Genomic DNA, 24077 nt, shown 5'->3' on the forward strand with positions numbered 1-24077 from the left:
AATAATGTGTGCTTCCTCCCTTGCCTCAGCCCTTAGGAGGGCTATTGTGAATTCCTTGCCTTGCAACTTGGTTCATTCCAGGACATGTTTCTAAATAATCATTAGTCACAGTTCTGATATGTCATCCAAACACCCAGACTCTTCCCTGCCAGACAAGAGGGCCAGCCCTACAGGAAATATGTAGATCCTGAGTTTACCTTAAATGGGTTCTTTTTTTTTTTAATGGTCCAGCTCAGTCTGCCATTGTGCATGGATGGTCTGGCTTACCACCACAGCTGGCTGTACCATTAGCCAGAGTGAGACAGCCCAATCAGGGGGCAGATGCTGAGGCTGACAGACTGGATAGAGCTCTGTGTGTGTGTGCCACATCTCCTGCATCGTGTCCCGTGAGTGTTCCTACTACTCCAAGTATATCAATTTTCTGTCACCAAAAATGAAATAAGTTTCAGCTGCTGCTCCAGTGGTCCACTTTGGGTGAGTGAGTGAGCTTCTATCTCATCCTTTGCCTCAAGCAACAGCGTGTTTTGAGCGAGTCCTGACAACTGCCTTTCTCTGCCCCTATAACAATACACCTGCAACCCATTCTGCACTGACCTCTGATCCCTAGTCCTTGTTGAGACCCAAGCAAGTAAGAATGTAAAGGTTGAAACAGAGCACAGATTCCATGTCTGCAACAGGAACAGTTTGTTTCTGAGCAATTAACCCTTGGAGGAATGGCTGTTCTCTGGCAGCCCAGACTTGCCTGCACTTGCCAAGCACATTGCCCTGTAGCTCACACGACAGCACCTTGATATGTATCACTGTTGTGAGTCAAATTGTGAAACCCACTGGAGTCAATAACAGGAAACAAACTTGGCTGCAGATGAAACATTTTGATGGCGGGATGAAGCATCCTGAATTCCCAGCCTTTGCTGGGTCAGAGTCTGGAAAGCTGCCTGGGATTCCAGCTCTGACTCTCTGGTGTAACACAGTTGCTCCAGCACAACTGCTTCAAGCTGCAATTCCGAGCAGTTGCAAACTCCAAATAATGCAACTACAGGGGGGCTTCCTGCAGGATTCTTCTTCCCTTCTAAAGATGATTCATTCAACACAGAAGCTGAACACCCTCCACCAGCCACCCCCTCCCAGCACACACATGCATTTCAGTACGGAAGTCTTGGCTGTGGAAAAACAGTGGGCGAGTTGATAAGAACCCTGTAATCCCAATCAGCCAGGACAGAATATGGATTTCCTGACAGATGTCAAGAGGCTCTTCAGCAAGCTCAATACTCACAAAAAATTAAATAAAACAAAATAAAAATAGATTGTGTGTAACAAAAGGTCAGAGTCTCCAGGTTTTCCCCAAATCCTTAAAAATAGACAGGACAGAGATCATTAACATTACAGGCTGTAATTTCAGAGTCTCCTATTAGAATGTATCATCACATCAGCCCATCCCCCATGTGAACATGCACTAGTAACTTGGAAAGACTTCATCCATCTGCTGAAGTTCATGAAGATTTGTGCCATATCAAGGCAGGAATGGAAAATGTGTGCCTCCCCAAGTCATTTTGTGAGAACCTCAGAGCAAAAATCTCTTCCCCCAGCCCAGTTTGGATTCTCTCCATACAGGAGATTTGTGTCTCTAACAGGCATGATTCTTCTCTAAAACAAGACAATACACACTCACTTGTTTTAGCTGTCAGGCTTGTGGAGGAACTTGGGCCCCATGGAGTGCTGGGGCCCACAAGAGTGGTACTGGGATTTCATACACCCAATGTTGCCTACTCTTGGATTTTGCAGAAAATTCATTTGGTGGTGGGATTTAATAGGAATTTTTCCTTTTCAGAAATGTTACAAGTGGGAGTGGCCTTCTGAACACATCTGATTTCATCTGGAGAGCCTGGTGCAGCCTTCCAGATGGTCCTGCGGTGAGTAAATGTCCCCATAACTTGAGTTTGTCCCCTCCTCCTTTAAAGTTACTTCTGAAACATTCCAGCTGTCCAGTACAAATAGGAGCATTAAAGATGGCCAACAGAGGTCCTGTCGAGTCACCTAGTCAACAACATCCAATGCATGGCTTCTATATAGTCAAACCCTGACAGGGACAATGGCCAGTCCTAATGCAGAATTGAATCCCACTGCTCCCAGTGTAATATTTCCAAATGAGAATGCTCCAGATTGTTACCATTCATGTGTGTTAATTGAGAAATCAATTTCACTACTGAACTCTGTGGGACTTTCACCAGGCAAGCATGCATCAGACCGCATCCTTAATTTCATTTGATGTTTTAGCTGGATGGGACGGCAATAGACCAGAGGGCTTTGGCCACTGCAGCTACCAGTACAGGCTTTGCTCATATGTGATGTAAGTATCTGTAACAGAGGAGGGCAACTTCCAAGGTTCAAAGGCTGCACCCACCCAACCCAAACTTTGGAAGGCCACATCTGCCCTTCCCAATATTTTTCTTTTTTAAAGGCTTTCTTAATATTGAAAAGTCACTTCATGCCTCTAGGAGCCTTTTTTTAAACTTTGGGGTGTGGAAGGAACCAGGTGTATTGGGGGGGGGGGCAAACATACAAAGCTGCCTCCTACATTCTGAGCGTAGGGGGCACAAGGGGAAATTTGAGCCAAAAATGTTTTCAATGGAAAAAATAGGAGTGGGATGATAGGGAACTGCATTTTAACATTCAATTGGTTGCGGTGAATATAGCCAGGGTTTATCATTTATTATTATTCAGCATAGTCTGAGGGAGTATGAAGAGCTAAAAGAAATTGTATTTTAATTTAAAAAAGGGGGATAAATAAGTCAGCTCTGTAAAACCCAGTATTTAGAAAAAGAAATAGGTGGGTTTTATTAGAACCAGAGAAAGTTACTCATAGCCTGTAGGCATACAAGAAATGCCAGCTTGGTGATCCCAAGAAGCCTAGCCCCCAGCCATTTTCACTGAGGGTCATATGGCCTCCGGGGCAACCCTGGCACATTTGAAAGGGACCACAGACTGGAAACAGTTCTTCACACACCACCTTATAAGGGTTGTTATGCAACTTATACAATCCTGAATCAGCCCATATTTCTTCCATATTGTGTTTATGGCCATGGCAAAAAAAAAAAAAAAAAAACAAGAAAAGAAAAAAAGAAAAAAAAAAAAAGGTTGTGAATGGCTGTTGTAAAGCCTCCATCCATCATTGGGCAGACAAACAATGCCACTTGGCTTGCCAAGTTCTTTTGCTACTCTGCCAGTCCGTGATGCAAACAAGAGATGCCAGAGTTAATGGCTCTGAGTCAGCCTTGCTCCCTTCTAGCTGCTTTCTGGGTTTGGCTCCTCTCTGTCCCCTCCCCAGCTGTCACAGGCTCATGGGGATCGGGGGCGTGTTGTCAGGCAGCCTCCTGGCTGGGTGTGATGGTTACACCTGGGAGGGATGCCAACAGCACCGCAGCTCAGATGAAAACAGGAACCCAGGCAAAGCACCTTCTGGCTTTCTGGCTTTGTAGTTACATGCTGTGCTCCTAGCACATGCTCTGCTGCTGCTTGAGTTATGTTCTTCTCCAGCTCCACATGATATGCTCCAGACCTCTCCTCAACTTTCTCTTGCTACCATCCCTGCTGTGTATCCTGAGGATATGTAGGCTCCTATAGCTCTTAGGCCAATTTCTGTAAGATTTTTTTTGACCACAATGCTGTTATTAACATCTAAGGACCTTTCCACTTATGAATACTTCCATAAATCTTACTTCTAAATATTTTCCTCCAGCCACATTGAGCTGTCTACCCTGTCGTTGAACTTCATTAACAATACAAAAGAAATCAGTTGGTTTGGATTTTCTTAAAAGGATACCAGTACTTCCAACTTGTCTGGATTGAACCTCAGTTTATTGACCCTCATCCAGTCCATTATCGAGCCCAGGCATGAGTTCAGAATGGTGACTGCCACACGTGGATTGGTAGAGAATGAGAGGTAGAGCTGGGTGTCGTCAGCATATTGCTGACTCCTCAGCCCAAACCTCCTAATGACCTCCCCCAGCGGTTTCATGTGGATATTAATATGCAGATGATACCATGCTAACTGGGAGAAAGCAGCAATTAACTGAAAAAAAATACTGATTATGGTTAGGCTGCAACTATACTTCTACATGTATTCTTGAAAGCTTTCATGGCCGGGATCTGATGGTTGTTGTAGATTTTTCGGGCTCTTTGGCCGTGTTCTGAAGGTTGTTCTTCCTAACATTTCTCCAATCTCTGTGGCCGGCATCTTCAGAGGACACGAGTTGGAATTCTGTCTGTGCTCTGATTCCTGTCCTCTGAAGATGCCGGCCACAGAGACTGGTGAAACGTTAGGAAGAACAACCTTCAAAACACAGCCAAACAGCCCTAAAAACCTACAACAACTACACTTCTACAGCTTGATTCGTAGCCTGTTTTACACTTCTGTTCAGATTAGGTGATCACATGGAGAATGAAGCAGATTCTTTCACCCTGGCCTCTCAATCTGATATGGTTTGATTTGCACCACAGCCCCTTTTTCTTTGATCCTGCCCTCTGCCCATCCTCTGTTCTCTGTTTATGGTTCATTGTAAACCTAGTGGGCTTTTTAAAGTGCTACATAGCATTAGGGAAAAGGGAGAGTTTCTCAAATGCAATAATGTACAAGCAGAAACATAGGCTAGTGTAGTTCACTGGAGTCATTTCTATTTCTTATCCATTTTCATCTCTTGTTTTTATCTGTGGAAAGCTGAGCTAGTGCTAAATTAGCATATCCATGTAGCCATAAAGTGATCTAGCACTACATTTGGTTGTTTATTTTAAAAAAGATTTTAAAAATACTTCGGGGTGACTTGGGAGAAAGATCTTGGGAGTGGGTCTTCCCGCTGTCCAAAACCTCCACCCATAGTCTTTGTGGAGGAGGAAACAACTGATAACATGGAGGAAAGTACTGTAAATTCAAATCATTCCTTCTTGAAAAAAGTGGAAGCCCCCAGAAGGAGAGGGAAAAAATCTACACTAAGGACAAAAAAGGCTGGACTGATTTAAATTGGTCTTTTTGTCATGCGATCAGTAAAAAAAAAATTGCGAGTTCATCTGTTATATACCCTCAGCAAATATTGCAATATTTAACCATGTAGCTGTAACCTTAAAGAGAAAAATACAAAAGCAGGATTACAGCTGATCATCAAGAAGAAGAAAAATTGGGACTGCAGAACTCTCACTAGAAGAAAAATAATGAAACAGAGGCTGTCCTGCTTTGGGCGCATCATGAGAAGAACAGGATTCTCCGGAAAAGAGAATAATGCTGGGGAAAGGTGGGAAACAGCCAGAAAAGAAGAACAAACATGAGATGGATTGACTCCCTCAAGGACAAAACCTTTTAACAATATGACATTTTGGATGTTACTAATTCATAGTCAGAGCAATTTAATGGCACATAAAATCAAATAAAAAAAGATAGACATATATGCTGGGGGATTCTGGGGATGTTAGTCTCAAAAAGTAATTTTTCCAAATGGTGACTGTGAAAAAAATTGAGAAATTGGGAGACGTGGGTTGTGTGGACCCTCCTGGAAAAGTCAGGCTTTCTGTCAGTGCCTGGAAACGGCTGGCTGGGAGAAAGGTGGGGGGCGGTGTCTGCCAGGAACGAAGTGGGAGTACCCGTTGCAATTGATCTTTTGAGCAAAAACTTCAAGGCCAACTCTGTTTGTTCCCTGTGCTAACTGGAAAACAGAGCTCATAGAACAATGAAGTTGAAGGGGATCTATAAGGCCATTCAGTCCAACCCCCTGGTGGAAATGACTTCAGCTGTATGAAGGGAGGGGGCAGAAATGCTCTTGTCTTAATTAAAATTTGAGGAAAATCAAAGCCTGATTGGCAAACCACCTCAAAAGGTCTAGAATGTGATGTTAAAAGTCTATTAAGGGGTTCAGAAGTTACATTAGTTGACTTAGTTTTCATTTTAGGAGATGCTAGGCTCAGGGGCTGTCCTGTCATGCTGTGCTGGGAGGGATGCACTCTGCGCATGCTCCAAGACCATGCTGATATTATGCGAGTGTGTGACTATTAGGAAGATTACCTCGCTTTCTTACTTTCTGATGGGTTTCTCTGTATTGCTTCTGCCTTTTTGAAACCTTCTGAAACTTTTTGCCTTTTTGTCTTTAATAAAATATAAAAATTATTCATCCAGCTTTCTGGGGTTTTTGGCTACAGTACTTGAAACCAGGTCTTGCCTTGATCAGCTAGAGGGAGTCTTAATGTTTATTGGGTGGGGTTGCAGGATTGGTATACATTAATAGTCTTGGGCGCTTAACCTTGTGGGATCTCTGGAACTCCCTGAAAGCACTGCTGATTCAGGTCAGACTAGAATCCTGGGAGGTATTAGGACCGGGCAGGTTCCCTAGCCATCACCACATTTAACTCCAGGAACAATAGGGTAGTGTGGCTCAGTGGTTAGAGTGGGACTCCCTGAAACCTGGAGGTCTGTGACAGTGGTGATACTGAGTATCCTATTGCTCTTACCTTTTTTCAGGGTGTAACAAGTTTTTGTGACTTGGCCCTTTGGTTCCTTTAGACACCCACTTTTAATGACACAGATGAGGTTCTCACAAGACCAGTAAACCTGAGCAGGCTCGTTCTCAGTCAGATAAGGCACTGTACCATCTAGCCACCGCACTTCTGTCTATCTCCTTACCAATGACGGAGGGTCGGGGCTCTGTATGTATTGACTTCTTATTGAAGTCCAGCCTGTGTGTAAGAAAAGGAGAGGAAGGGAGTCAAACAATAAGTGAAAAAATGGGAGTAAATGAATCAATTGCACAGTTTTGAAATCAGACACAGAAGAAACAGGAGCAGATAGGAACAGTGTTGATCTGAGGATAGGGTGCATTTTTCTGCTCCCTAGCTGAGCAGTGGAGTGCAAGAGGGCAGGGGAAGTGTGAGGCAGTGTTTGAGGGAACACTGTCCTGCCTCTCTCTCTCTCTCTCTCTGTCTCTCTCTCTCTCTCTCTCTCTCTCTCTCTCTCTCTCTCTCTCTCTCTGTGTGTGTGTGTGTGTGTGAGAGAGAGAGAGAATGCTTCTTTGCCTCTGTGTGTGATGTGAAGCCACAGATTTTTGCCTGGCTCTGGCTTCACCCATTATTTACTGCTGTGCTTTTTGCCACACTCTGCTACAGGAACTGATGCAGAATCCTCAACTTCCATTCACTGGCGTATGGTCACCTTGTGTGCATGTGTGTCAGCAGTACTGTGGTATTTAATCTGCAACATTTCCTGGGAGGAGGCCTGTCCTGTATGCACTTGGAGCTATATATGTATAACAATTATTTCCTGTTGCCTTGAATTCCTAAGAGGAAAGCTAATGGTTGGTGGAAGGGAGAATTCCTAGATGTTGTTCATTTATCCCTTTGAAATAACAAGCCCAGTAGTATTAGGCACCTCTCCTGCCCACCCCAACTTCAGACAGGGTTGGGTCTGGTACCTCTCAGCGCTTTATCAAGTCTCAGTGGTTTGTTTGTTGTTTAGATGTCCCCTTGGGCTCGTAGGCATCACCTGTCTCATTCTGCCAGCAAATGACATAGTTGGACATAGAAACATGTCCCTCTTTCTCAGATGTTTCTGTTACTATTAATGTGCCACGTAAATTCCTCTCTTACCTCAGTACTTGGTGAATGTAATATGATCCCCATGGGGGGGGGGTGTCCTTAAAGCCTTCTCAGAAATAGCAGCTGGTGCAGGATTTGGCCGCCCACCTTTTAATAGCAGGGGTAGATTAATTTGTCTCTGTTACTTTCTACTTTATTGAGTTTGTTTGTTTGTATGTATGTATAAAACGTCAAGTTCCTTCCACCTTGTTTATGAAAACACAGTAGATTTTGCTAAATTGTTTTTTAAAAAATGCACTGAATTGAAATCTCATGTCTTTGCTCTGCCCAAATGGAGCAAGCTATTGTCCATATGGAGAGAATGATGTACTTGTCATGTACAGTAGCTGTTTTAAAAAAATTAAAACCTCGCAGTTATTCAACACCACAGACAAAGTTGTATGCGCCAGGGACTGAAACTGTTGGGGGCTAAGTGTTTAAAACATTTTTGAGGGGTGTTACAGTAACGGTGATGTCATCTGCCCGTCATTGCTATGGTTGTTTGTGATCTGCCAATAGCGTGACGGGAGGTGGGACATAAGAGGGTGGAGCTAGGGTATTTAAGGGGGAGTGAATGAGGTGTGAGTCAGATAGGGACTTGATAGGGTCTGGTTAGGGACTTAGGGAATTAGGGCTTGTACATGTTGTGTAGTACTGTGCTATATATATAGAGTGAAGGTCTGAGAGAGAGTATGTGTGTGGATACTTTATTATACTGATTGCCCTTTATTTTAATTATTATAGTGATTTACCATTCCTGTTGTTATTATCAATAAACATAAGTTTTTATTTTAAAAATCATACTTTTGTCTGAAGAGTTTTATGAGGGAATGGTTGGTGGCAGTGTGAATAAAGTGAGGGTGTGAGAGTGACGTGGCAGCTCCTTTGTGACGTGAGAGGAGGCTGTCACAAGGGGAGACCTTGCTTCTTTGTTTTTTAAAAAAAACATTTTTAGTAATTGTACAAATGCAACTCTTTCCCATGTCAGGCAAAAAAAAAGCAAAAAAAAAAAAAAAAGAAAAGAAAAGAAAAGAAAGAAAGCCACAAACATTGTGGCACTTTAAAGTCTAACTGCTATATTTTAATGTGAACTTCTGTAGACAAGTCCACTTCCTCAGACATAAGAGTGGGACTACCCATATGTGTGCTGTTAATACTTCACACATGGAACACACTGTGACTCCCTTTTGGCTGAGGTAACCATACTTCAGACATATAATGAGAAGGCAAGACTCACTGGAAAGGTGATAATGCTATGAATAGTGGAAAGTAGTGGGAGGAAGAGAGACCTAACATGAGATGAAAGGACTCAATAAGGGAACCCAGAGCCTTTAATTTGCAGGAACTGAGCAGAGCAGTTGATGACAGGACCTTTTGAGATCATTAATTCTTAAGGTTGTCATTAAATCAAAACAACTTGATGGCACACAACACCAACAACCATCCTTTTGCCTCTGACCTTGCTGATACTCTCCACCACTCACTCACCTCTTGATCAGGAGGTGACATCATTGATTTATTCATTTTTATCCCACCTTTCTCCCCTCTGAGCACCCAAGGCAGCATGCAAAAAAAATAAAATTAAAATCAACAATTAATTAAACCAGATTGATTACTATTAAAAACTATTTAAAACATACATTAAAATGTATAAATTTTATAAAACCTCCCCCTTTCAATTGACTTCAAGTTCTGACTCCCCAAAAGCCACTCTAAAGAGCTATGTTTTCAGCTGCCAGCAGAAGGAAAGGAGGGAAAGAGCCTATCTAGACTCCCCTGAGGGAGGGAAGTCTACCACAGAGTAAAGTTCCTCGTGGGTCCTCACCAGACATGCTGGTGAGTGTGGTAAGACCCAGAAGAGCCACTCCACTGAGGATCTTTATACATGTAGCAAGTCTATAGGAAGATATGGTCTTTCAGATAGACTGTACCTAAACAGTAAAGGACCTTAAATGTAATGACCAGCACTTTGAATAAGGCCTGGAAACAACCTGGCAGCCAACAAAGCTATTGTAGCTGATCACACAATCACAGTAACCAGTCAACCACAGTCTGGCTGCAGCATTTTGCACCAAATTAATTTTCCAAACCATCTTCAAATTAGCCCCACATGGAACAAACTGCAATAATCTAAATGGGAGATAACCAAGGCATACAGTATGTGTTTCTATATCAGCCGTGCATAAAATTCTAGTTCATGTGAATCGACATGGTTTCAAAGACCCAGAATCTCTACTTAAATCAAGGATATGACCAAATTCCTAAGGGGGAAAAAAACAGATTTTCCTCTGAGAAATCATGCTTATATTCTGATGTAAAATAAAATATATATTTCTAGAATCTCTTTTGGAATTTGGCAACCATCAGCACCTTCTGAGGTTTGAATTCCCTGTCCCTCAGTGACCAGGCAGGGCAGCAAAGACAAGCAGCACCTCCAGTAACTTTACTACTATGTTTCCCCGAAAATAAGACAGGGTCATTAATTTTTGCTGCAAAAAAAAAACCACATTAAGGCTTATTTTGAGGGGATGTTTTATTTTATAGTCATGTCATCTTCTGGTTGCTGCACAATGATGGAGGACAAGGTTTCACTTAACTAAGGTTTATTTTTGGGGTTAGGGCTTATATTCCGAGCATCCTGAAAAATCCTACTAGGACTTATTTTCAGGTTAAGTCTTATTTTCGGGGAAACGGGTTAGTGCTGCCAGCCGCCTCCCTCCATGGGGCGGAGTGAGGGGAAATTAAGGGCCCCGCCCACTCGATTGTCAGCACAGAGTGTTCTGGAACTGGAATCCCTCGCTTTGTTCTAGTCTAGCTGACACCCAGTTGGTGTTCTAGTCTAGCTGACACCTAGTTTGGCAGCGGTGGAACTGGCAGCATGGAGCTGAACGTGAACCACGGGGTGACAAAGTCCTTGCCGGCGATCGGGTAAAGAGTTGCCTCCCGCCACCTGTGGACCATCGGTTCTTTACCAATACCTTACTTATTATCCAGTCTTTCCTCCAAGGAGTTGAGGGCAACCTTCCCTCTACTTTATTCTCACCATAATCCTATAATACGAGTCTGGCCGGTGGAGACATTAGTCCAAGCCTGGACCGAGTTGGCCAGTTGATGAAGAATTTATGCCTTGCTCTTCATCCAGACGTCCCACACTCCATCAATCTCCCCATGTTCACTCTCCCAAGACAGTGAGAGATCAGGACTGGAGGTACAAGTGGTGCATGGCTTTGGTGTTACAAGTTTAGCCTATGTCCACTTTGTACACTGTCCACTTCGTGACTTTTTTTTGTCATGAGCAACCAGATATCTTATCAACTTTTGTTTTTCTAAGCCCAGTTTTGCCCATGCAAATGCTGCCTTGATACCAGAGAGGGCTGTCCTTCAGCCAGGTTATTGCCTAACCCATCTGTCCTCGCTGATGTCCTGCAGAACCACCTGGGCCAGGCTTTAGCTCACCTTCTAGGTGACATGTCAGGGACTCTTTCCCCTTGATCCTAATCAGAGGATGTTAGAATGTGTCTTTACAGGTTGGAGGAAGAATCCAAAAAGCAGCAGCCGTGGCGTCCTACCCACCTTCATGTGGTTGTCCTGCGTGCCTGCTGTCTGCGTGCCAAGGGGACCACGGGCACCAGCAACCCCTATGTTGTGATTCAGCTGCAGAAGCAAAAGTTTCGGACATCGGTATTATCCCACTGCCTAAGTCCTGAATGGCACGAGGAGTGTACACTGCATCTGCCTGCCATCCTGGACGATTTAGAAGAGCACGCCCTCCTCCTTACCGTCATGCACCGGTCCTCGCATCATTTCAACCAGTTCCTGGGCAGAGTCTGCCTGCCTCTTGCGTCACTCTTTCAGGATAAGACAAGGAGGAGAAACGAGTGAGCAGAGACAGCTAAACATCCCTTTTGTAGCATTAAACAGAGTTCACCTAGCTAAGCCCCAGGGTAGCGTCCGGAAAGAACCTGGGAGAAGGATACAACTTAGGAGTAATAGCCTTGGGTTCTCCCTGCCTTAGTAGATGGACAGATGCCACAGGCAGTAAAACTGGACAAACAGCTGCCCAGGAACATAGCTGAGAGCTTCAACACAAACACCACACATGCTCCCATGTTATAAGACCTCATAGCAAAGGCTAGGCAAAATTCAACATATTATTCCTCTAAATACTGCAAAGCCATTAAGGGGCTATCCAAATGTGCCTCAAGGGGCTATCCAAATGTTCCCAAGAGGAATATGGATAAGTACTGGAAGGAACAAAAGTGGACTAGTGAAAACAAGAGGGAGTGTCTGACTGTACATGTGAACCAATGAGATTTAATGACATTTCATTAGTAGTTGCCAAGCTGCTCAAAATGGACAGAATGTGCTCAGTTGTAGAAAAGGCCAAGCTCCCTTTATAGCACCGCCCCCCAGTTCCTGTTCTGCAAAAACACCTCCTTTTAAGAATCTGTACCAATGCTCAGAAAAGCTAACTCTTTTAGTCTTTGACTCCCACATGCTTGCTGCGGGATTCCGGCAGTCAGAATTCAGAACAGTAACCACTCTTAAGGTCTTCTCTGCACTGCAAAATAGGGAACTTCTGATGGGGAGGCAGCCCCTTATCATGTCATTGCTCTTAGCAATCGATAAGTGGGTTAATTAGTAGGCAACTCACAGGCCTTAAGTTCTGCTAATATAATAAAAACCCTGCCTCTATCAAGCCTTAATGAGTAGCAGAGTCCTCACTAGCACTTAATGGCTCTCTACAGAGGACCAGCTTATCCACTGGTTACATTCACTGTGGTGAACTGCCTCTCAGTAAATTAACAAGTATTCACCAAGAGTGCACAGTATCAAAGAAGCTGGTGTTCGATGCCCCACATCATCCAACTTCCACCAGCCCTACCTAGCATAGTCAGTGGTCAGGGATACTGGGCATTGTAGTCCAACCATATCTGAGTAACCTGTTTCCCTGGATTGCCCTTAGAAAAGTGGACCTGTAAGTGCCAAGAAAAATAACTCAATGCTATACAGTAGTAGCATCCAACAGAAAAGTGAGGAGACAGGCACTGGCAATACAACATTGAATTATCTTTGCAGGTGGTTTGTGTTGCAGTCCCAACCTGGAAGAAAGGAGAAGGCAAGAGGAAAATTGCAGCTTGATATACAGTTCTTACAGATCGCCTCACCAGCCAGTGAGATGGCATTAAATCCCCACAGACCCTGGGCCCTCTTCCACAGATTCTGTGGGAGCAAGAAGGGCAGGAAGTACCAGGTGGCGAAAGAGGCTTCATCTCAGTCCAGCACCTTGGTATGTCAGGAGATGGACCTTTCCCCAGTTCTTGGCTTTTCCTCTGTAGTAGCAAGCTGTGCACAGGCAGTTTTCCATTCAGCCAGGAGACTGGGGTGGGTGGGGATGGGGACACATATAAACCATTTCTTATAAGGGACATTTAAATCCACTTTGCTTCCCTGCATGTGAGGAATCCAGGTTGGTTGGTGTGTACATTCAGTTCATTAACAGTTATATTCTGGTTTCCATCATTTATAACTGACTAAAAATGTCACTTACAGAAAAGAAAAACACACCTCTTGGTATAAAGGAGTCAAAGGCATCTAGGTGTAAAAGCTGTTCTGGTCAGGCAGAGAAATCTAGTACTGTACCCAAGTGGAATAATACAGAACAAAGGGTGGACTGCGACAGGCCATTTTATCTCCTTTTCCCCACCCAAGTAAAATAGGACTTTAAGGGCAAGCTGATTCCCCTTCCTCCTTTGTTGGGGGGAGAAGTTCCAAAAATAAAATGTTGACAAGAAGGCAGTCAGGATGCTACCAAACCTTTGAACAACTTTAAAGAACATTTCTTGTGTTGCCCTAAGTCAGGTGTGGGGTGAGCAGTGGCTCTAGTTGGTAAGTCTTGACTGAGCAGTGGCCTACTAAAACTGTTGTCACTGACTACATCTACTTCTCTCACAACCAGGCAAATGATGAGGGTTCATCGTCTTCCAGTGTGAACACCGAGCTGGAGGCTTCAGCCATGACATCTGGACCCAAGTTGGGCAGTGCCTTGCACACGGCTGCAGGTGACTAAGGGGCAGCACCAGGAGCCTAAGATGTTGGGGGAGTTACAGCAGGTACCTCACTGAAGGAAGGGGACTGAAGAAGTCCTTTGTACCATTCCTCTCTTCACTCTTCTGCCTTTCCACAGTCTTTATGAGGTGGTTTATCACAGGCAAGCATTGTTCCCACTCTTATTTCAGAGAAAGAACAATTTCATGTACTTATATCACTGAGGACAAAGATGGGAGACGTGTCCCCTTCCAGATGCTGAAACTCTCAATTTCCATCAAACCCTTGCTGGGGGCGGCGGCAAGTGAAAGCGGTTGGATGATGGGTGATAGGAACACTTGTCTGACAACAAGAGGGCCCACACAAGCTCTCCCACCCGGCTTTACAAAATACAGAGACTTATTTAAAGTAAAGCCACCACTTCCTCAGGGCAAGTTAGGTCACTATGCCACAAAGTTGGTTAAAAATAAATGAATATGCCCTTCTTTAGTAGCCATTCAATAATTGGTTCCTTATATGATCAATATCTTTCATTTTTTAAAAAACATAATCTAAGATGGAGCACTGATGATAACTGGTTTTCATCCTCTTGCATTGGCTGCCATCAGTAAGAATGATGGCCTCTCGCATGCTGTTGGACGACAACCCCATTTAGCCTGAGCCACCATAGTGAATGCAGAGGAATACTGGGAACTGCAGTCCAACATCTGGAGGCCTACATTCTGCTTATCCTTTACTAGCTTCTGTTGGGGCAGTTTCTTGTTGTCAAACAGCAAGATGAGGGAGGTCACTTAAATAGACAGACACACTCTGCACATTCTAGGGTTTCCAGAAAAGTATTGTTTTACTGGCTTGTGTCATGTGTGAGGCCATGAGGGATAGCCCTCAGCTTCTATATAGAAAAAGGGACTGTACATTGATACAGTATATACACATAGAATTCTCCATGCAGGTGAACTATACTTGCTGGAAGTGGGTGGGCGGGGGTTCTTTTTCAGAAGTTCTGTAGTGTAACATCTGCTGAAACATAATCTCCCAGCCAATGACAACTTAAGAAAATGCTTGTTAGGTGGGACTTACTTGGGGTGTGTGTTAGCTAATTACAACCCTATAATTCTTCTGGCTCTACCCACCCTTTACAGCAATCTCTGTTGGAAAGAAAACAACATCTGTAACTCAGCTGCAGAAATTGATCCCATGTGACTACAAGGAATTGTCCTCGAATCCTGTGAACACAACTCAGTCTGAGCATCCAAGTACACTGGAAAAATTCAGCAATCTCTTTACCCAACAACACAAGAAAAAATCAAAGCCTCTGAAAGAGGAGAGAAATCCAGAGGCAGCAGGCATTTCCATGGAGGCTTGGCAAGGATCTCTCCCTCCTCTTCATGTTGCAGGGCCCAGTGATATCCCACCACGTGCACTGACCCTCCACCTCTCTCCTGTCAGCCTTCAACCAACCCCCAGTGCCTCCACAACCAGCTCCGTTCCCAGCCACTTCCGCAGATGCCAGATGCAGCTACACAGGAGATGCCAATTTTGTCGTAGGTGTTTTGGCCTAATGTCTTGATGCTCAGATTTCACCTTTTTCTGTCCCTTTTTTTTCCTGCACCAAACGTATTGGAAGAGCCATGAATGTACAAATGCATCATATTCAGACACTGTATGTGTAGGGAATTGTGGTTTGTTTCTTTTGCACTTAGCAATACCTGAATAAACCAAGGTAAATCATGGTTGAGAAGGATGGGATTAGGCCATGATGCTGGATTTCAAGATTAGAAAGCGATGGTTTAAACCCAGCAATGTACTGGTGGATGGAACTTTCTTCTCTCCCTCCTGTAGCCCTCCACACAGCCCCAAATGTACTTCGGGTTTCCTAATTCTTAGGAAGAATTAGATTTTGAGCATGTATATGAGACACAAGGTGAGGTGGAAACATCCCTCCTGTTTCTGCTGAGGGAAGCAGTTCTGTTAGATTGACAGTGATGGATCCTGCGCTATATTGGCAGGAAGAAGAGAAGGTGCAGACAAGGAGAATTTTGTAATGCTTGTGGGAATGCTTTCATGTACTCTTTCACACATACATTCTATCTATGAAGTCCTTTCAGCACGCACTGACTTTAATGGCTTTATTGCAATGAGCCAACAGATTTAGCCATCTCCAAGACTCCCAAGAGCAAGATTCCATCCATGATGGTCTTATCTAAGGTAGTTGGTGATTATGATACAGTATTAGAGCCAGAGAGTGTCCATTTAGTAGTCCTCTGCTCCAGAGGAAAAGTTGGAGTGTATAGTTTCCACTGGAGGTGTTTCTGTATTTTTTCATAAGAGAAGCAAACATCCAAGAAGCTAACCACATATTGATTTGGCAAGAGAAAGTTCTGTAAGTATCAGTCTGGGGAAAACTCTCTCCCAAACAAGTTTACAGCCCTAGTCTTCCCTTACCACCTGGGAATTGGGTGCCCTGGCTGGTAGAGAGAGAAGAATTTTATCACAGTCATGTCTCTTAGTCTCTGGTTTCCTTCAGTTGTTCAGATACAGGCAGCCAAAACAACATGCTTCTGGATAACAGGCAGGTTGAGTGGGGAATCAATGCCTTGAATTTTGCCAGTATCCTGTGCATTCATTGCCACATGTAAGAGGCAACACCTTTTCCACATACTATCAAAACATGTAGATCCTCATGTCCATTTTTAACCATCTGACCTGTGAACATCTGAGGCCCTGTTGCTGGTTCCTGCAGAAGGATGTGCCTTCACTGAGTCCAGCTGCAATTCTGGCAACCAGTTGTAGCTGCTACTGTTCCAGCGGCAATACAATAAGGGCAGTCTGAGCAGGAGGTCTCTCAACCAAATGTGCACCAGGGTGTCTCACTGGAATCACATTCTAGGAAGATATTGAGGACTGTGCAGGGAGCGCCTGCCACACTCAAGAGAGTCCGTGACTCCACTCGGTATTTAAGGTTATTCAAGCCTCCAGTACGGTCCACCTTGAACTGCTCCTGGATGGAAACATAAGTGACAGGTGTCATGCAAAAAGTTCCACAGTAGGAAAGCAAAGGATGGCAAAATGGAAGATGGCTTCAATGAAATCTGAGCAAATTTTCTGGATCACAGAAGGTCAGGAGTGGAACAAGCAGAGTTATTTGGTTGATTCTTAGGTTCCATGTTAAATGCTACTGCCCATCTTGCACCGTAGGTATTCAGACTTTGTGATTAAAAACTACAACAAATAATAGGTTCACTGCTTCACAATAATATTTACGTAGGCCCAAATCAAAACAAGGGCTGGAAAGGAGAGATGCGCCATGTTTTCTCTCCTCTTAAAAGAAGCCATGCTTGCACACACGTTTTCTACTGGCTTTTGTAAATTCTGCTTTGATGCAGGAAGTGTTTTAAAGTAGGGGAAAGAAAAGGCATATCATGCCCTGTATCCAGCTGTCTGCCTCCTGCCCTGGTTCTGGTAGTGATTCTTTCATGAGTTTGAGCACTGATACAGTTTTTGGTATCTTGAAATTGCTCCTTATATTAACAACATTTTAAACAGTAAAAATTGTGGAAACCATGTTTCTGCAGAATGTAGATATTTAGAGGCTCAATTCAATAAATTTCAGGCCATATAGTTTCCCATGTCCTCTGACTACCAGGGAGCTGCAGACCACCTGATAGAGTAACAGGATAAGAGAAACCTGGCATGTCTGAAGAATAGTGTGGGGCTTATTACAGTACCATTCTGTCAGACCAGTATAGGCTGGTGACTCTGATTTCATGGGTGGTAAATTTGCTCCAAGCTTTAGTTCCTAGTTTACAGGAAGTATTCAAGGTGGTGAAATTATTTGGGGATTCTGTTCAGCACTCCGGATAGTTTCTAAAAAGTTTGGTCTAAAACACAGCAGTTTCATCTATATAAGTAAGGCACATAGCTTGGAAAAGTTTGACTTCTGCCTCACAACTGCTAGCATAGCATTTGGGAGTTACAAAACTATGTGTTAAGACATCTCCTGGTTCTAAAACATAAACACACACTTCACCCACCTGCTTTTGGGAAGCAACACGTTTCTGATCTCTTTTGCGCCAAGCTGGGTCATGCAGATGTTGGAATGTTTTGTATCCACTTGTAATACCTAAGGGCCGGAAGAGCTGAAATGAAAAATGGCAGAGTCTGAATGAGACATCTTGTGTCAGGCTGAAAATGCCTGCTCAACACAGAAAGAGACCCAACAAAAGACATTAGCCGATGGCAGGCCCAGATTCAAAAATATAGTAACTACTTACAAAAGAATATATTTCTTGTAATAATTTATTTTCCCTAAGTAAGTTACATTTTGATTGCAAATGAACAAGGAATAACTTGATTTTTTTCTCCTGTGAACACGAAGCTGGAACAGGGATATGCCTGCAAGGGAGTGTTTCTGAGCTGCTAGATGAATCATAATGACTGCAGCTACTACATTCAAAGGGGTGAATTCACAGTGCTCTCAGTATCTGATGCCTATGCATACACCTGAGTAGAAATGCATAAACTGCATTTTTGTACTGTACTGCTTTTCACAGTTCTTTGGAGTAAGACATACAGAGGTTATATTGTTCATACTTTGTAGAGATGCCTCTTCAGTGCAATTTTATTTATTTAAAGTATTTTGCCCTGCCTTTCTCCTTCAAAAGGAGCCAAGTCAGCTTATATCATTAAAAGACAATATTTAAACCTAAAAACTGTAGGTATTCAAATACTAAAAGGATCCAGCAAATTCCACACTAAAAAACGGTAAACAAAAGCAACATCAAAAACACATTCAAAGCAGTAAGGCATAGCAATCCATTTAAAACCTCACTCAGGCAGCCAATCACTGGGAGAAAGCTTGCCCAAAGAGAAAGGCCTGCTTGCAGAAGCACAGCAAAAACTAGTCCTGGCCTTCAGTGGGAGGAAGTTCTGAAGTCTGGGAGCAGCAACAGAGAACACCCTCTCCTGTGTCCCCACCAAATGCATGTGTGAAGGTTGTGGGATTGAGCGAAAGGCCTCTCCTGATGATCTTAACGCCTGAGTAGGCTCATAAAAGGGGGGATACAGTCCTTGAGATAGCTTGGACTGAAGCAGTTTAGGGCTATATAGGTTAGAACCAGCACTTTGAACTGTGCCCCAAAACAGATCAGGAGCCAATGGAGCTATTGTAAAAGAGAACAGCTGCAGTTAGTAATCTGGCTGCTGCATTTTAGACACACTGAAGTTTTTACTTTCCAGAAGCAGCCCCCACATACAGTGTGTTACAGTAATCCAGCTGGGATATAACTAAGGTCACTGTAGTAAGATCAGACCTTTCCAGGAACAGGCACAGCTACCACCGAAACCTGGCCACCACCGAAACCTGGGTATCCAGGATCAGAGATGAATCCAGGAGCATCTGTGTTTTCAGAGGGAGCATAACCCCATTCAGTACAGACTACATTCCTATTCCCTGATCTTTGTTTCAACTGACCAAGAACACCTTTGTCTTGTCTGGATCAAGTTTCAGTTTATTCACCATCATCAATCCCATTTCTCATACCAGATACTAATCTAGAGCCAAAACAGCTTCCTCAGATTTAGATGGTAAGGAGAGGTACAATTGGGTATCATCCAGATACTCGTGACACCAGCCCCCCCAAACAAACAAACAAACAAACAAACAAAAAACCCCAAAATAGCCCTCTCCCAGTGATTTCATGTAGATGTTAAATAACACAGGAGACAGAACTCTGAGAGACCCGAGTAAAACGCACAGAATCATAAAAAGTGGGATCTGAGACAGAGCTTGGAAATAATGCATTACAAATATTTTGGCACCTGTAACTCTATATGTTGTTGATAACAAAGACAATAGTGTTAACAGCACTGTTGTTACTGTTTTGATGCAATAGCAGTGTTTTCCTAGTAATTTATAACTCTTAAAAGAATTCTTTTGAAATGAATTTTTCAAGTGAAACCAAAATCAGCAGAACTGCTATTCTCTTATTAATTGTTTTTTAAACCCAAAGTAACCAGTAACAGAACAAGCTAACTTTTAAAACATAAAATCATATTTGCAAGTCACTATTTTGTTTTTTATTCAAGTTATATAATAAAATTATTTTTAACGAGTATATTTTCAAGCTCTGCCTAGAAGCCATTAAGAACCTGAGTCTTAAGACCCAGAAACTTCACCCCAAGCCATGTTCCTCCTCACTTGAAGTCCAGCTCCTCTGATGCGGCGATAGAATTCATCATCCTCCCGACCCCAACCCCAGAAGCGGTTGGACATTCCATTACACTGAAACAAAAGGTATAATTAATCTCAAACATACATCCCTCCAACAAGACTCCCACCAGAGACTGTAAAGCACGCTGCTATATGACTTGAGGCAAAGTTCAGAACAGACTTCAGGAGGAGGGGGGCATTATATCCTTGAAGTTAGCAAATACAGAGTACCAGATTTAAACCGTCCACCCTCAAAATAATTAGACCCAAAATAACCTTCTTGAAAAATTCCACTAGTCTTTTTTTGAGAAAAACACTTGGGATTTACCAGTCGATAGTGTTGTTTGGTAAGCAGCAGGATGCCACCCACATAGGTGCTATAGTGATAAAGAGGGTGCAGTTCAGGAGATGCCACGTGGAAAGGGCCAGCAGCTGGGAAGCCGTAGTCCAATTCCTCATTGAGAGGTAACAAGTCCACATCATGCATAGCAATGTAGTCTGTGTCGTTTCCACTTTCTAAGAAGCCCACGTTGATCAGAGATGCTCTGTTAAATCTAGCCAAGAAACCAAAGTGAGCAGAACTGAGTTAGATTCTACCAAGGCAAACTCAGCCACATAATCATACCTTCCAGATTTTGTTAGACTCCAGACTACAGAAATCTAGCCTGGAGGCAACTAAGGCACATGTTAAAGAACAGAGGCAACTTACACTTTATTTAGAAAAGGCTGGAGGTGGTGAGTTGGTCAAACCTAGTTAAAAGCACCCCAGCCAGAGCTTGGAAATGTTAATTTTTAAATTGCAGTTCCCTGAATCGGCCAGCTAGCTAGTTACTATTATTTAGCTGTAAATATGGTTCCACAGTGCCACCAGATGGAGAGTTTACGAAATTATGTTGGCGTATTATATATGTGTATTGTGCAACCTCATGTAGAGTTTTTATCACTTAGAATTGTCTATTTTTATTTTATTGTATTTTTGTATGATTGTTAGCCGCCCAGAGTGGTCCTCACCCGACCAGATAGGCGGGATATAAATTAAATAAATAAAATAATAAATAAATATGTACCCAGAAAACGGAAGTTGCAATGAATAGGAAATGACTTGGCAGCACATAATTACTACCACCAAGTATTTGTGACATTTAGTAATATCCAAACATCGTTTCAATGGGGCAGAGGGAACTCAGATATTATCTCCAGCTTACACATTCCCCAGGTGGAAGAAACATATGAGATCCATTTCAGATCACAAAGTAACCCAGACATGGGCAAAGTGCGGCATGCGGGCCACATACAGCCCGAGAGCCACTCCTGTTTGGCCCGCCCATTGCCGCTGGGTGAGCCGGAGCTCTGGCTCCAGTCACCCAGCACGGCAGTAAGCAAAACTCACGAGATCCAATGCTCTCGTGAGTTTTGACTGTTACTCTTGAGCAACAGGCTGTGGAGCCTGTGGCTCAAGAGGCCAGAAGCAATCCTTGCGCAGGCAACGTGATGACGCATCACGTCGCCTACCCAGGATAGAAGACAGTCGGAGAGGAAGGCCACGGGGGAACGGAGGACAGGTGAGTTAGCTCAGTGTCTGTTTTTTTTCTTTGCCCCCTGCAGTGAACGAATTACAATGCTCACATAGTTAACTCCCTAAAAAGTTTACGGAGTTAACTATGTCAGCCTTGTAGTTTGTTCACCACAGGGCCTCACCCAATGGGGGCCTATTACTACCCACAAATTGCTACCCACCCCCGAACACAGTTCAGATTTTTCATGTGGCCCCCTATAGAAATTAATTTTCCAACCCTGGAGTAACCCCGTTTTTGTTCCTTTTGTATCAACAATGTGCTCAAAGCTATTCCAAGGTACCAAACCTAGAATACAGAAAAAACTAAAACATAGACTGGAGGCGGGGGGGGGGAAGGATAAGTATGAGGATCACATTTACCCATATTTTACAGTACCTGAAATGATCCACCTGGTTGAGTATGAAGATATGATGGCGAATTTTCTTCCTGCTGAGGAAGCGATGCATGTGGGGTACAAAAGCTAGCAGTTCCTCAAAGCGCTCTCGGAAAGGCACCAATACTGCAAGGCGGTGGGGTCCCCATGATGGGTCATCAGGAAGCTGAGGAAGAGGCTCAGATATGCAAGGTTTTTTCAGTCTTGTTGCTTCAGCTCTTTGACTTCTAGCTACATCACCTGAACAACTCAGCTGCAGCCACAACAGGGAAAGGAAACCCAGCAACAGAGCAACAAAGAAGAGCTGAAAGAGAGAGCATTTCCAGGGTAGGATGCCCAGCAGCTGACAGGACCTGAAGTAAAATCAGAACAAGGCAATGCAACACAGTGAGAAATAATGGAGTACCCTACGTGCAAATGAGGGGGAGACAACTATAACGCATCACAGAGTTCTCCACAGAAACCATGCCCTGTTAGCACAAGGATTACTCTTGAAGCTAGTGTTTAAGTCCCTCATTCTGCCCATAAGACATTCAGCATGAAACGACTGCCACATGGTGAAAATAAAGTAGAGAGGATTGAGAAGACATGAAAAGTTTTTAATTGCCCTAGGAGTAGGAACCTCTGGCCCTCCACATGTTTTGGAGTTTAGCTCCCACAATTTCCTCATCAATGTTCATGCTAGGTGGGGTCACCAAAAGTTAAAATCCAAAATATCAGGAGAACCAACAGATCTTGCCTAATATAAACCTTCAACATGGTTTACATATTATTTTGGTAATCTGTACAAACCATCATTGTGTAAGGCAGTTCAATATTGATCCCATAGTATTTGTCAGATGAGTGGCGTCTTAAGTTACCTAGTATGCATATTGTGAGCCAGGATCTTCCAGATTTACAGGGTCACACTTTTAGGTTACAATCCAAAGGACTTAATATATGAACAAGGTTTACCGAACACAGTGGGACTTGTCATCAAGTGAACACCCCACAGATTAGACAGTGAGTTCCTCTAAGAACTGATCTTATCCCCACATATTCATCTGAAATAGGCTGCCTATAACAAGGTTCTCAATTCTGCCTCCAAGTTACATTCTCCGACTTGAAACCTAACCCCAGATGTGTAATCGATGGCTCTGTTTATTCAGGAGGTAAAGGGAGTAACTGCACTGACTCAGAGATAACACCGTTTGCTACTACAGTATTTCTTCAGCAGACTACAAAACGCCAGCTTTCAGAAGAGGAAGAGCCCGGCGCGATCTCTCATTCTCGGCTTTTGTCCCAGCTGCCTCCCTCACCAAAACACCTTCAGCACCGCCTCTCAGTCCGTCCTTTGAGCCGTTTGCCACTCATACCGGCAAGTAAACTCTTCTGCGTTCTCATTACGGGGAAGGCTAAACTTGTTCCCTAGCCAGCAGAGAGCTGATCCTGTTACTCTCTCCGCAGCAACCATAGGAGGGGTTATATTTCTTGTTCACTGAAGAGTGACAGAAGGATGGGTCCACAGATACTTTGGGACGGAAGCTTAGCAGGAATCCCAGGGTCCTGACACAAGTCGAACCGCTGGTGCTTCTTTTTAACAAGATTACCGGAATATTCCTCCTACGGCACTTCCTCCATACCTTTTTTGCAATTCCTTTCTCTCATAATGTCCGGATACTTACCTGCCTCCCGGACGTCGATACATATCAAACTTGCGCCGGGTCGGAAACATCCTCCCGCCCCGCCGGCAGTCCTTCCCGCCCGAGCCACGTTGGCTTGGACACCAGGTCCGTCAACCAGCGAGCTCCTCCGGAAACAGCTTCCTTCGCTGACTGTTCCAGTCGTTCTTGTTCCCCGGCGAAGGCGCAGCCGAAGGCAAGACGTCGGAAGTTCCTCCGGCAGTGACAGAAGAGTCGCATACGCCTGGAATAATTTGGATGGGCAGGACTGATTTTTTTGTTTTGTTTTTAAGAACTGTAGTATATCTTCCTATATAAACCTTTAAAACAATGAATGCACATCAAGACGGGAGAGCAGCAAAAATCGCTTTGGGATAGCCTGAAATGTTTCTGAACATTGGGAGAATGATTGACAATGGATCCGAATTCGGGTGGAATGAAAAATAAATTTTTTGACTCCTTTTGACGCGGAAATGTATTTTAAGTGTCTTGAAATGGAGTACTGTACCCAGAAGTTTATAATGGACCATGTTATGCACTCCTGTGTCTTAGGATCATCCTAAATTTCAATTAATAACACATACCAATAAGAAACTAGA

The 24077-nt window shown here is 43.6% G+C and overlaps 2 protein-coding genes across 3 annotated transcripts; one reads left to right on the forward strand and one right to left on the reverse strand.

The window, feature by feature from the left end:
- Nucleotides 1-3463: 3463 nt before the first annotated feature.
- Nucleotides 3464-15641, forward strand: LOC110077319 (rab11 family-interacting protein 5). Its single transcript, XM_072989896.2, has 4 exons — nt 3464-11486; nt 12688-12898; nt 13568-13670; nt 14799-15641. The coding sequence occupies exons 1-4, from the start codon at nt 11122-11124 to the stop codon at nt 15224-15226; spliced, it is 1107 nt and encodes a 368-aa protein (XP_072845997.2). The 5' UTR covers nt 3464-11121; the 3' UTR covers nt 15227-15641.
- Nucleotides 15642-15771: 130 nt separating this feature from the next.
- B4GALT7 (beta-1,4-galactosyltransferase 7) lies at nt 15772-23610 on the reverse strand. 2 transcript variants are annotated; one of them, XM_020790248.3, is made up of 6 exons: nt 23482-23610; nt 21820-22170; nt 20196-20421; nt 19856-19939; nt 17691-17795; nt 15772-16657 (listed from the first exon to the last, which is right to left on the reverse strand). In XM_020790248.3, the coding sequence occupies exons 1-6, from the start codon at nt 23529-23531 to the stop codon at nt 16502-16504; spliced, it is 972 nt and encodes a 323-aa protein (XP_020645907.2). In that variant the 5' UTR covers nt 23532-23610; the 3' UTR covers nt 15772-16501. The 2 variants fall into 2 exon arrangements, with proteins under 2 accessions (XP_020645907.2, XP_020645917.2); XM_020790258.3 differs by having other exon boundaries at nt 19834-19939.
- Between the last annotated feature and the right edge of the window lie 467 nt (nt 23611-24077).

Source organism: Pogona vitticeps, chromosome 2 (assembly GCF_051106095.1).
Source record: "Pogona vitticeps strain Pit_001003342236 chromosome 2, PviZW2.1, whole genome shotgun sequence".
NCBI lineage: Eukaryota > Metazoa > Chordata > Lepidosauria > Squamata > Agamidae > Pogona > Pogona vitticeps.

Bases quoted from the DNA above. Each gene is read 5' to 3' on its own strand.
- LOC110077319 (XM_072989896.2), top strand. From the start codon at position 11,122: ATGTGTCTTTACAGGTTGGAGGAAGAATCCAAAAAGCAGCAGCCGTGG. The intron at 11,487-12,687 runs GTGAGCAGAGAC...TTATCTTTGCAG, and splicing joins AAGACAAGGAGGAGAAACGA to GTGGTTTGTGTTGCAGTCCC. The intron at 12,899-13,567 runs GTATGTCAGGAG...TCTCACAACCAG, and splicing joins CATCTCAGTCCAGCACCTTG to GCAAATGATGAGGGTTCATC.
- B4GALT7 (XM_020790248.3), bottom strand. From the start codon at position 23,531: ATGTTTCCGACCCGGCGCAAGTTTGATATGTATCGACGTCCGGGAGGC. The intron at 22,171-23,481 runs GTAAGTATCCGG...ATTTTACTTCAG, and splicing joins TATCGACGTCCGGGAGGCAG to GTCCTGTCAGCTGCTGGGCA. The intron at 20,422-21,819 runs GTACTGTAAAAT...TTTCTTGGCTAG, and splicing joins AACCAGGTGGATCATTTCAG to ATTTAACAGAGCATCTCTGA.